The 13,092-nt window shown below is 54.1% G+C and overlaps 1 protein-coding gene across 2 annotated transcripts; it reads right to left on the bottom strand.

Moving 5' to 3' along the window:
* Positions 1 to 2,463: 2,463 nt before the first annotated feature.
* LOC131570278 (HLA class II histocompatibility antigen, DM alpha chain) lies at positions 2,464 to 11,841 on the bottom strand. 2 transcript variants are annotated; one of them, XM_058822641.1, is made up of 5 exons: positions 11,777 to 11,841; positions 9,337 to 9,594; positions 5,940 to 6,224; positions 4,269 to 4,394; positions 2,497 to 2,526 (listed from the first exon to the last, which is right to left on the bottom strand). In XM_058822641.1, exons 1-5 carry the CDS (start codon positions 11,835 to 11,837, stop codon positions 2,522 to 2,524), a joined length of 735 nt encoding a protein of 244 aa, XP_058678624.1. In that variant the 5' UTR covers positions 11,838 to 11,841; the 3' UTR covers positions 2,497 to 2,521. The 2 variants fall into 2 exon arrangements, with proteins under 2 accessions (XP_058678625.1, XP_058678624.1); XM_058822642.1 differs by lacking the exon at positions 4,269 to 4,394 and having other exon boundaries at positions 2,464 to 2,526.
* Between the last annotated feature and the right edge of the window lie 1,251 nt (positions 11,842 to 13,092).

Here is a 13,092-nt window from a genome sequence, read left to right as displayed (position 1 = left end):
CAACTGGGAGGGACTGGGAAGTGTTTTGGGGACATTTTGGAACAGCCAATGGGAGGGCGAGGAGGGCGCGCGTCATTTGTTGCCAGGCAGGGCTGGGCCGGGAGAGGACGCGAGGGGGACTTGGAGTGAACTGGGATGGACTGGGAGGGACTGGGAGGGAATTGGGATGGACTGGCATGGACTGGGACAAACTGGGAGGGACTGGGATGGACTGGGAGGAACTGGGATGGGCTGGGACAAACTGGGAGGGACTGGGAGGAAATTAGGAGGGAACTGGGATGGACTGGGATGAACTGGGAGGGGCTGGGAGTGAATTGGGATGGACTGGGAGGGAACTGGGACAAACTGGGATGGAACTGGAAGGGATTGGAGTGGACTGGGAGGGAATTGGGATGGACTGGGATGGACTGGGACAAGCTGGGAGGGAACTGGGAGGGACTGGGGTGGACTGGGACAAACTGGGAGGGACTGGGGTGGACTGGGAGGAACTGGGAGGAAATTAGGAGGAACTGGGAGGAGCTGGGACAAACTGGGAGGGACTGGGAGGAAATTAGGAGGGAACTGGGATGGACTGGGACAAACTGGGAGGGACTGGGAGGGACTGGGGTGGACTGGGAGGGACTGGGAGGGACTGGGAGGGACTGGGAGGGAATTGGGATGGACTGGGATGGGCTGGGACAAACTGGGAGGGACTAGGAGGGAACTGGGATGGACTGGGAGGGACTGGGACAAACTGGGAGGGACTGGGAGGGAACTGGGACAAACTGGGATGGACTGGGAGGAAATTAGGAGGGAACTGGGATGGACTCGGATGAACTGGGAGGGGCTGGGAGTGAATTGGGATGGACTGGGAGGGAACTGGGACAAACTGGGATGGAACTGGAAGGGACTGGGGTGGACTGGGAAGGAACTGGGAGGGACTGGGATGAACTGGAACTGGGATGGACTGGGAATGGACTGGGAGGGACTGGGAGGGAATTGGGGGGGACTGGGATGGAACTGGGAGTGACTGGGAGGGACTGGGAGGAACTGGGAACACTGGGAGTGAACTGGGAGAACTGGCAGCTGTTACTGGAGCACTGGGATGGAATTGGGAGTGAACTGGGATGGACTGGGATAAACTGGGAGGTGCTGGGAGTGAATTGGGATGGACTGGGAGGGAACTGGGACAAACTGGGATGGACTGGGATGGACTGGGATGGGATCTTGATCCCAATCCTTGACCCTGATCCCAATCCAAGTCCCCATCCAGGTTCTGGTCCCGATCCCAGTTCTGATTCTGGTCCTGGTTTTAGTCCCGATCCCGATCCTGATTCCGGTTCTGATTGTGGTCCAGGTTCTGGTTTTAGTCCTGCTCCTGGTTCTGATCCTGGTCCTGATCCTGGTCCTGATCCTGGTCCTGGTCCTGGTCCTGATCCTGGTCCTGATCCTGATCCTGGTCCTGGTCCTGGTCCTGGTCCTGATCCTGGTCCTGGTTCTGGTCCTGATCCTGGTTCTGATCCTGATCGTGGTCCTGATCCTGATCCTGATCCTGGTCCTGGTTCTGGTCCTGATCCTGGTTCTGGTCCTGGTTTTATCCCAGTCCTGGTCCTGGTCTCAGTCCCAGCTCCTGGGGCTCCTCCCAGCACTCCCAGTAACAGCTCCCAGTCCCTCCCAGTCCCTCCCAGTCCCTCCCAGTTCATCCCAGTCCCTCTCAATTCCCTCCCAGTGCTCCCAGTTCACTCCCAGTATTCCCAGTCCCCTCCCAGTTCCCTCCCAGTTCATCCCAGTCCATCTCAATTCAGGAGCAGGACTAAAACCAGGACCTGGACCGGGATGGGGACTTGGATCGGGATCAGGCTAAGGATCAGGATCAGAACCGGGATCACGACTAAAACCAGGACCAGAACCAGGATCAGGATCAGGATCAGAACTGGGATCAGGACTAAAACCAGGACCAGAACCAGAACCAGGATCGGGATCAGATCTGGGATCAGGACTAAAACCAGGACCAGGATCAGGACCAGAACCCGGATGGGAACTTGGATCAGAACTGGGATCACAACTAAAGCCAGGACCAGGATCAGGATCAAGACTAAAACCAGGACCGGAACCTGGACAGGGACTCGGATCGGGATCAGGGTCAAGGATTGGAATCAGGATCAGGACTAAAACCAGGACCAGGATCAGGACCAGGATCAGGACAGGGACTGGGATCAGGACCAGGACCAGGACTAAAACCAGGACCAGAACTGGGACCGGGATCAGGAGCAGAATCAGAACTGGGATCAGGACCAGGATCAGGACTAAAACCAGGACCAGGATCAGAATCAGGACCAGGATCAAGACTAAAACCAGGACCAGAACCGGGACCAGGACTAGGACTAAAACCAGAATCAGGACCAAACCCAGGTCTAGAACCAGGGCCAAACCCAGGGCTGTGACAAACAAGGACACGGATTCTGCCAAAGTTCGGATTTATTGAGCAAAGTGGGGGTTTAACTCCCAAATTCCCAAATTCCCGATTCCCACAGGGGTGAGCTCAGCCTGAGAACGGAAACACAAAACCGGGATTAGGGCTGGGACTGGGACTGGGATTGGGATTAGGGCTGGGACTGGGATTAGGGCTGGGATTAGGGCTGGGATTGGGACTGGGACTGGGATTAGGGCTGGGATTGGGATAGGGATTAGGGCTGGGACTGGGACTGGGACTGGGATTAGGGCTGGGATTGGGACTGGGATTGGGATTAGGGCTGGGATTGGGATTGGGACTGGGAGTGAGATTGGGATCGGAATTGGGACTGGGATTTGAACTGGGATTGGGATTGGAATTGGGACTGGGATTAGGACTGGGACTGGGATCGGAATTGAGACCAGGATTGGGACTGGGACTGCGGTTGCGGCTGGGATAAGCACCAGTACTGGGATTAGGACTGGGATTGGGATTGAGACCAGGATTGGAATTGGGATTGAGACCAGGATTGGAATTGGGATTGGGACTGGAATTAGAACTGGGACTGGGGTTGGGGCTGGGACTGGGATTTGGACTGGAATTGGGACTGGGATTGGGATCAGAATTGGGACCAGGATTGGGACTGGGATCAGGATTAGGAGTGGGACTGGGATTAGGGCTGGGACTGGGACTGAGATTGGGATTGGGACTGGACTGTGACTAAAACTGGGATCAGGACTGGAGCTGGGACTGGGATTAGGGCTGGGAGCGAGACTGGGACTGAGATTAGGGCTGGGACTGGCATTAGGGTTGGGACTGGGACTGGAATTAGGGCTGGGATTAGGGCTGGGACTGAGATTGGGGCTGGGACTGGGATTAGGGCTGAGATTGGGACTGGGATTAGGGCTGGGCTGGGACTGGGACTGGGATTTGGGCCAGGATTGGGACTGGGATCTGGATTGGGATCAGAACTAGGACCAGGATTGGGACTGGGATTGGGACTGCAATTGGGGTTAGGGCTGGGACCGGGACCAGGACTGGGATTTGGACCAGGATTGGGGCCGGGACTGGGATTAGGATCAGGACCAGGACCAGAACTGGGATCCGAATTGGGACTGGGATCGGGACTGGGACTGGGATTGGGGTCAGAACCAGGACTGGGATCCGAGTTGGGACTGGGATTACAACTGGGAATCAAGATTAGGATCTGGACTGGGATTTGGACCAGGACCAGGACCGGGACTGGGACTGGGACCAGGACTGGGATCAGAATTAGGACTGGGATCAGGACAAGAACCAGGACCAAGACCAGGCCCAGGATCAGAACCAGAATCAGGACTGGGATTGGGACCAGAATCAGGACAAGGAATGGGACCAGGATCAGGATCAGGCCCAGATTTAGGCCGGGTTTATCCCGTACCGTGCGGGTCCCTGCGGGCCAGCAGGGCCAGGCCCAGGTTTAGGCCCTGGTTTAGGCCCAGGTTTAAACCCAGGTTTAGGCCGGGCCTGTCCCGTACCGTGCGGGTCCCTGCGGGCCAGGCCCAGGTTTAGGCCCTGGTTTAGGCCCAGGTTTAGGCCCAGGTTTAGGCCCTGGTTTAGGCCCAGGTTTAGGCCCAGGTTTAGGCCCAGGTTTAGGCCCAGGTTTAAACCCAGGTTTAGGCCGGGCCTGTCCCGTACCGTGCGGGTCCCTGCGGGCCAGGCCCAGGTTTAGGCCCTGGTTTAGGCCCAGGTTTAGGCCCAGGTTTAGGCCCAGGTTTAGGCCCTGGTTTAGGCCCAGGTTTAGGCCCTGGTTTAGGCCCAGGTTTAAGCCCAGGTTTAGGCCGGGCCTATCCCGTACCGTGCGGGTCCCTGCGGGCCAGCAGGGCCAGGCCCAGGCCCAGCACAGCCAGGAGCAGCCCCAGGGCCAGCGCGGCTCCGGCCAGAGCCGTGTCCAGCTGCTCGTCCAGCGCCGTGTCCGGAGCCACTGCGGACACGGACACCAGGTCACCCCAAAAACCCACCCCAAATACCCCCAAATTCACACAAAAATACCCCCAAAATATCCCCAAAGACGCCCCAGAAATCCACCCCAAATACCCCAAAATATCCCAAAAAATCACGCAAAAATATCCCCAAAAATCACACAAAAATACCCCCAAATACCCCAAAAAATCCACCCAAAAATAACCTCAAAATCACCCACAAAATCACACAATAACCCACCAAAAATACCCACAAAATACCCGCAAAATTCACACAAAAATACCCCCAAATATCCCCAAAAAATCCACCCAAAAATCCCCAAAAACTCCAAAAAACTCCCAAAAAAATCCCCAAAAAATCCCCCCAAAATCCCCAAAAAAATCCTCAAAAATCCCCTATAAATCCCAAAAAAATTCCCACAAAATCAAAAAAAAATCCCCCAAAAAATTCCAAAAAAATCCCGAAAAAATCCCAAAAAATCCCAAAAAATCCAAAAAAATCCCCCAAAAATCCCAAAAAAATCCCAGAATTCCTCCAAAAAAATCCCCAAAAAACCCCCCCAAAAATCCGCAAAAAATCCGCAAAAAATCCCAAAAAATCCCCCAAAAATCCCCTAAAAATCCCCAAAAAATCCCAATAAATCCCAAAAAAATCCCCAAAACATTCCTACAAAATCCCAAAAAAATCCCAATAAAATCCCAAAAAAATCCCAAAAAAATCCCCTAAAAATCCCCAAAAAATAAAAAAAAAAAGTCCCAAAATTCCTCCAAAAAATCCCAAAAAATCCCTAAAAAAATCCCAAAAAAATCCCCAAAAATCCCCCAAAAAATCAAAAAAATCCCCCAAAAATCCCAAAAAAATCCCAAAAAAATCCCCAAAAAATCCCAAAATTCCTCCAAGAAATCCCCAAATGCCGCCAAACCCCCTCACCCCAGTAGGCCACGCTGGTGGTGGCGTTGTCCCTGCCCGAGGTGACCGCGCAGGCCACGACGTCCCCGGGCCGGGCGCTGACGGAAATCCGGGAAATCCTCGCGAAGGTCACAAAAAATAATCCAAAAATGACCCCAAAATTGCCCCAAATCTACCAAAAAGTCATTTAAAAATCCACCAAAAAATTCCCCAAAAAATCTCAAAAAATCCCCAAAAAAATCCCAAAAAATCCCAAAAAAATCCAAAAAAATCCCCCAAAAATCTGCAAAAAATCCGCAAAAAATCCCAAAAAATCCCCTAAAAATCCCCTAAAAATCCCCAAAAAATCCCAATAAATCCCCAAAAAAATCCCAAAAAATCCCAAAAACATTCCTACAAAATCCCAAAAAATCCCAATAAATCCCCAAAAAAATCCCAAAAAAACCCCCAAAAAATCCCAAAAAAATCCCCAATAAATCCCAAAATTCCTCCAAAAAATCCCCCAAAAATCCCCAAAAAATACCAAAAAAATAAAAAAAAAATCCAAAAAAAAATCCCAAAAAATCCCCAAAAATCCCAAAAAAAAATCCCCAAAAAATCCCAAAAAATGCCCAAATGCCCCCAAATCCCCCCTCACCCCAGTAGGCCACGCTGGTGGTGGCGTTGTCCCTGCCCGAGGTGACCGCGCAGGCCACGACGTCCCCGGGCCGGGCGCTGACGGAAATCCGGGAGATCCTCGCGAAGGTCAGGTCGGCCTTGGGGACGAAGGGACCCAAAGTGACCCCGCGGGTGACCCCGAGCCCGGCCACCGTCCAGGAGATGGACACGGACGGGGGGAAGATGTTCTCCACCAGGCACACCAGGGTGGTGGCGCCGCCCGGGGACGGGGGACGCGCCGGGAACACCGAGAGCACCGGGATCCCTGGGGGAAAATGGGAAAAAATTGGTTAAAAATTCGAAAAAATTGGTCAAAAATGGGAAAAATTGGGAATTTATGGGAGAAATAACAGGGAAAATGGGAGAAATTATGAAGGGAATGGGATAGGAGATGTTCTCCACCAGGAACACCAGGGTGGTGGCACCAGGGACACCGAGAGCACCGGGATACCTGGGGGGAAAAATGGGAAAAATTGGTTAAAAATGAAAATTGTGGGAGAAATAATGGGAAATATGGGATTTGGAATGGGAAAAATGGGATTGGGAATGGAGGAAAAGGGATGGAAGATGTTCTCCACCAGGCACACCAGGGTGGTGGCACCAGGGACACCAAGAGCACCGGGATTCCTGGGAGAAAAATGGGAAAAAATTGGTTAAAAATTCGAAAAAATTGGTCAAAAATGGGAAAAATTGGGAATTTATGGGAGAAATAACAGGGAAAATGGGAGAAATTATGAAGGGAATGGGATAGGAGATGTTCTCCACCAGGAACACCAGGGTGGTGGCACCAGGGACACCGAGAGCACCGGATTCCTGGGGGGAAAAATGGGAAAAATTGGTTAAAAATGGGAAAAGTTGGGAAATTATGGGAGAAAAAATGGGGAAAATGGGGTTGGGGATGGAGGGAATGGGATGGGAGATGTTCTCCACCAGGAACACCAGGGTGGTGGCACCAGGGACACCGAGAGCACCGGGATTCCTGGGGGAAAAATGGGAAAAATGGGAAAATATTGGTTAAAAATGGGAAATATGGGAGAAAAAATGGGAAAAATTATGGGAAAAGTAGGAAAAATTCTGGAGGGAATGGGATGGGAGATGTTCTCCACCAGGCACACCAGGGTGGTGGCACCAGGGACATCGAGACCACCGGGATTCCTGGGGAGAAAAATGGGAAAAATGGGAAAAAATGAAAATTATGGGAGAAATAATGGGAAATATGGGATTTGGAATGGAGAAAGTGGGATTGGGAATGGAGGAAAAGGGATGGAAGATGTTCTCCACCAGGGACACCAGGGTGGTGGCACCAGGATTCTTGGGGAGAAAAATGAGAAAATTGGTTAAAAATGGAAATTATGGATCAAACAATGGGAAATATGGAAAATAAAGTGAGGAAAATGGGATTGGGAATGGAGGGAATGGGATGGGAGATGTTCTCCACCAGGAACACCAGGGACATTGGGACCATCGGGATTCCTGGGGAGAAAAATGGGAAAAATGGGAAAAAATTAAAATTATGGGAGAAATAATGGGAAATATGGGATTTGGAATGGGAAAATATGGAAAATGGGATGGAGGAAAAGGGATGGGAGATGTTCTCCACCAGGGACACCAGGGTGGTGGCACCAGGGACACCAAGAGCACCGGGATCCCTGGGGAGAAAAATGGGAAAAATGGGTTAAAATTAAAATTATGGATCAAAAAATGGGAAATATGGGATTTGGAATGGGAAAAATGGGGTTGGGAATGGGATGGGAGATGTTCTCCACCAGGAACACCAGGGTGGTGGCACCAGGGACATTGAGAGCACCGGGATACCTGGGGGGAAAAATGGGAAAAATGGGAAAAAATTAAAATTATGGGAGAAATAATGGGGAAAATGGGATTTGGAATGGGAAAATTTCCCACCCGTTTTCACCCAATTTCCCCCCACATTTTTAACCCTTTCATCCCCCAATTTATCCCAAATTTTCCCCACAATTTTAACCCTTTCATCCCCAATTTTTCCTCCATTTCCCACCCTTTCATCCCAAATTTTCCCCCACATTTCCCACCCATTTTCACCTAATTTCCCCCCACATTTTTAACCCTTTCATCCCCAATTTTTTCACACATTTTCACCCAATTTCCCCCCACATTTTTAACCCTTTCATCCCCCATTTTCCCCTCATTTTAACCCTTCCATCCCCAATTTTTTCCCACATTTCCCACCCATTTTCACCCAATTTCCCCCCACATTTTTAACCCTTTTGTCTCAAATTTCTCCAAAATTTTCACACTCTCCATCCCCCAATTTCCCCCCACATTTTTAACCCTTTCATCCCAAATTTTTCCCCACACTTCCCACCCATTTTCCCCCACATTTTTAACCCTTTCATCTTCCAATTTCTCCCAAATTTTCCCCACATTTTTAACCATTTCATCCCCAATTTTTTGCCCACATTTCCCACCCATTTTCACCCAATTCCCCCCACATTTTTAACCCTTTCATCCCCCAATTTCTCCCAATTTTCCCCCACATTTTTAACCCTTTCATCCCCGATTTTTTCACACATTTCCCACCAAATTTCTCCCACATTTTTAACCCTTTCCTCCCCAATTTCCCTCAATTTTTTCACACATTTTTAACCCTTTCATCCCCCATTTTCCCCACATTTTTAACCCTTTCATCCCCAATTCTTTCCCCACATTTCCCACCCATTTTCCCCCAATTTCCCCCCACATTTTTAACCCTTTCATCCCCCATTTCCCCCCACATTTTCAACCCTTTCATCTTCCAATTTCTCCCAAATTTTCCCCACATTTTTAACTCTTTCATCCCCAATTTCCCCTCATTTTTAACCCTTTCATCCCCAATTTTTTCCCACACTTCCCACCCATTTTCACCCAATTTTCCCCCACATTTTTAACCCTTTCATCCCCAATTTTCCCCCACATTTTTAACCCTTTCATCCCCCCATTTTTCCCCCCACCTACCCCTGGCCTGCGGCAGCAGCCCGCCGAGCTTCTCGCCCAGGATGCCCAGGATCTCCTGGCACATTTGCGCCTCCGGCCCAAATTTTCCCCCACATTTTTAACCCTTTCATCCCCAATTTTCCCCCACATTTCCCACCCATTTTCCCCCACATTTTCAACCCTTTTGTCTCAAATTTCTCCAAAATTTTCACACTCTCCATCCCCAAATTTTCCTACATTTTCCACCCTTTCATCCCCAATTTTTCCCCACATTTCCCACCCAATTTCCCCCACATTTTTAACCCTTTCATCCCCAATTTTTCCCCACACTTCCCACCCATTTCCCCCCACATTTTCAACCCTTTCATCCCCCATTTCCCCCACATTTTTAACCCTTTCATCCCCCCATTTTTCCCCCCACCTACCCCTGGCCTGCGGCAGCAGCCCGCCGAGCTTCTCGCCCAGGATGCCCAGGATCTCCTGGCACATTTGCGCCTCCGGCAGGAGCTCCCCGGGCGCCTCCAGCCCCTCGGGCCAGGCCGGCAGCTCGGGGCCCTCGGGCACCCAGCGGGAGCGCGGGAACTCGAACCAGGCCAGGCCGCGCCCGTCCAGGGTCACCGAGACCGACAGCGACGGAGCGTCCGCCTGGCACGAGAGGAGCTCGGCCAGGACGTGCGGGGCGGCTGCGGAGGGAAATGGGGACGGGGAGAGGGAAAGCGGGGATGGAGAAACGGGGAATGGAGAAGGGGGAGGGAGATGGGGGAGGGAAATGGGGAGGGGGAGATGGGGATGGGAATGGGGAGGGGGAAATGGGGAGGGAAATGGGGAATGGGGAAAGTGGGGATGGAGAAACGGGGAATGGAGAAGGGGGAGGGAAATGGGGAATGGGGAGATGGGGGAGGGAAATGAGGAGGGGGAGATGGGAGAGGGAAATGGGGAGGGGGAATGGGGGAGGGAAATGGGGAGGGGGAGAGGGAAATTGGTGATGGAGAAACAGGGAATGGAGAAGGGAGAGGGAAATGGGGAATGGGGAGATGGGGATGGGAAGGGAGAGGGGAATTGGGGATGGAGGAAAGGGGGAATGGAGAAGGGGGAGGGAAATGGGGAATGGGGAGATGGGGATGGGAATGGGAGAGGGAAATGGGGAGGGGGAGATGGGAGAGGGAAATGGGGAGATGGGGATGGGAATGGGACAGGGAAATGGGGATGGAGAAAGGGGGAATGGAGAAGGGGGAGGGAAATGGGGAAGGGGGAGATGGGGGAGGGAAAAGGGGAGATGGGGATGGGAATGGGAGAGGGAAATGGGGAGGGGGAGATGGGGATGGGGAGAGGGAAATGGGGATGGAGAAAGGGGGAATGGAGAAGGGAGAGGGAAATGGGGAAATGGGGGAGGGAAATGGGGAGGGGGAAATTGGGATGGAGAAATGGGGAGGGAAATGGGGATGGGGAGAGGGAAATTGGGGATGGAGAAAGGGAAGTGAGGGATGGGGAGGGAAATGGGGAATGGGGAAATGGGGGAGGGAAATGGGAGAGGGAAGTGGGGAGGGGGAGATGGGGATGGAGAGGGGAGAGGGAGAAGGAAATTGGGAGAGGGAAATGGGGATGGAGAAAGGGAAATGAGGAATGGAGGAGGGAAGGGGAGAGGGAGAGGGAAATGGGAGAGGGAAATGGGGAGTGGGGAGTGGGGAGAGGGAGAAGGAAATGGGGAAATGGGGGAAGGAAATGGGGAGAGGGAAATGGGGAGGGAAATGGGAGAGGGGGAGAGGGAAATGGGGAGAGGGAGAGGGAAATTGGGGATGGAGAAAGGGAAGTGAGGGATGGGGAGGGAATTGGGGAGGGGGAGATGGGGATGGAGAGGGGAGAGGGAGAAGGAAATTGGGAGAGGGAAATGGGGAGAGGGAAATTGGGGATGGGAATGGGAGAGGGGGAATGGAGGAGGGAAATGGGGGATGGAGAGAAAAATGGGGAGGGGGAAATGGGAATGGGGATGGAAGGGGAGAGAGAAATGGGGTAAGGAAATGGGAGAGGGAAATGGGGATGGAGGAGAGAGGAGGGAGAGGGAAATGGGGAGGGGGAAATGGGGAATGGGGATGGAGAAGGGAGGAGGGAAATGGGGATGGAGAGGGAAATTGGGGTGGAGAAGGAAAAGGGGAGAGGGAAATGGAGAAGGGGAGAGGGAGAGGGAAATGGCGAAATGGGGAGGGAGAAATGGGGAGAGGGGAGAGGGAAATGGGGAGAAGGAAAAGGGAGAGGGAAATGGGGAAATGGGGAGAGGGAAATTGGGAAAGGGAGAGGGAAATGGGAGAGAGAAAGGGAAAGGGAAATGGGGAGAAGGAAAGGGAGAGGGGAGAGGGAACGGAGAGGGAGAGAAGAATGAGGATGGAGGAGGGAGAGGGAGAGGAAATGGGGAGAGGGAAAGGGAGAGGGAAATGGGGAGAGGGAAATGGGGAGAAGGAAATGGGGAGAGGGAAATGGGGAGAGGGAAAGGGAGAGGGAAATGGGGAGAGGGAAAGGGAGAGGAAGAGGGAGGAGGGAAGGGGAGAGGGAAATGGAGAAGGAAGAGGGCAGAGGGAGGGGACACGGAGGGACAGGGAGGGGACACGGAGGGACAGGGAGGGGACACGGAGGGACAGGGAGGGACCAGGGAGGACGAGGAAGGGGAGAGGGACAGTGGAGACCCCCGAAGGGACAGGGAGGGACGCGGAGGGCAGAGGTGACAGCGAAGGGACGGACAGACGCGACAGAGAGAGGACAAACACCGGAGAGCACAAACAGCAAAGAGAGAGGACAAACAGCAAAGTTAGAGCACAAACCACCAAAGCGAGACCGCGCCGCCCGTCCCCTCCCTGTCCCTCCACCTCTTACCGGGCTCAGCGACGGCCACGGCCACCAAAACCGCCCCGAGCAGCGCCCCGAGGACACCCATGGCCCCTCCGCGTCCCCAATGTCCCCAGAGTCCCCACGCCGAGCCCACCCGAGGGGTCCGACGCGGCGCCAGCCAATGGGAGAGCTTAGCGCCCGTGACGTCAGCGGTTGCCAGGCAGAGGAGCGCCGAGAGCGGCGCGGGGCCGGTGACAGCGCGCGGGGGACACGAGTGGGGGTGGGGGGGGGGGAAAGGGACACCGAGACCCCCCCCCCAGGGGTCACGTGGGGTTGGGGACAACCTCAAAGTGACCCTAAATTAGGGGGGGGGATCATAAGTGACGTCACGGGGGTTAATGAGCGGCGTGCGGTTAATTAGGGGGGCGCGCGTGGGGAGTGTGACGTCATCGGGGGTGGCATTGGGACACCCCAGGAATTTTGGGGGACCCCCGTGAGTGCGCCCCACCTCCCCCAAAGGTGTCACAGACCCCCGTGGGGACACCCCAGAAATTTTTGGGGACCCCCAAATCCCTCCGTGGATGTCCCCCAGCCTTTGTGGGACGCTTGTGGGTGTCCCCACCTTCATCCAACCCACCCAGGAATGTCCCAGACCCCCATGGGGACACCCCAAAAATTTTTGGGGACCACAGATCCCTCCGTGGGTGCCTCTCCCCGTTTGTGAGACCCCCGTGGGTGCTCCTCACCCCTCCCAGGAATGTCCCAGACCCCCGTGGGGACACCTGAAAAATTTTTGGGGACCCCCCCCCCCAGGAATTTTTTGGGACCCTCCCTCCCCACCCCCTCCACGGACCCCCGTGGATTCCCCCCCCCCCACGCTGCAGCGCTCCCCTCACTGCGCATGCGCGCGGCGCTAGGACCCCGCGGAGCCTTTCCCGCCACGCCGGGGGGGGGAGGGGAGGGGAGGGCCATGAATGGGGACCCGTGGGAGCCGCGGGGGAGCCACGTGACCGCCGCCAGCCAATCAGCGCGCGGGTGACGTAGCTCGTGGCTCCCTTTTCTGCCCCGGGATGGTTTTTTTTACCTTTTTTGCCCCAAACTCGGGTTTTTTGGGGCGGGAGGATTTGAAGGGAGAGGAGAGGGGGGCGGATGAAGCGGGGCCGAGCCCGGGGGGTCGCGGCGCGAAGCGGGGGCCGCCTCAGGTGAGTGCCGGGGGGGGGGCGGCCTCGCCCTGCCCCCCCCTCACAGCGGCGCGGAGGCGGGGGGAGGTCACGTGATGGCGGCGCGCCGTCAATCAAGCTTCATCCCGCCCTCTTTTCGGCGCTTCGACCAATAGGGGAGGCGAGGAGCAGGTGATTGAC

Source organism: Ammospiza caudacuta, chromosome 33, assembly GCF_027887145.1.
Source record: "Ammospiza caudacuta isolate bAmmCau1 chromosome 33, bAmmCau1.pri, whole genome shotgun sequence".
Lineage (NCBI taxonomy): Eukaryota > Metazoa > Chordata > Aves > Passeriformes > Passerellidae > Ammospiza > Ammospiza caudacuta.
This window is presented reverse-complemented; position numbering and strand designations above follow the sequence as displayed.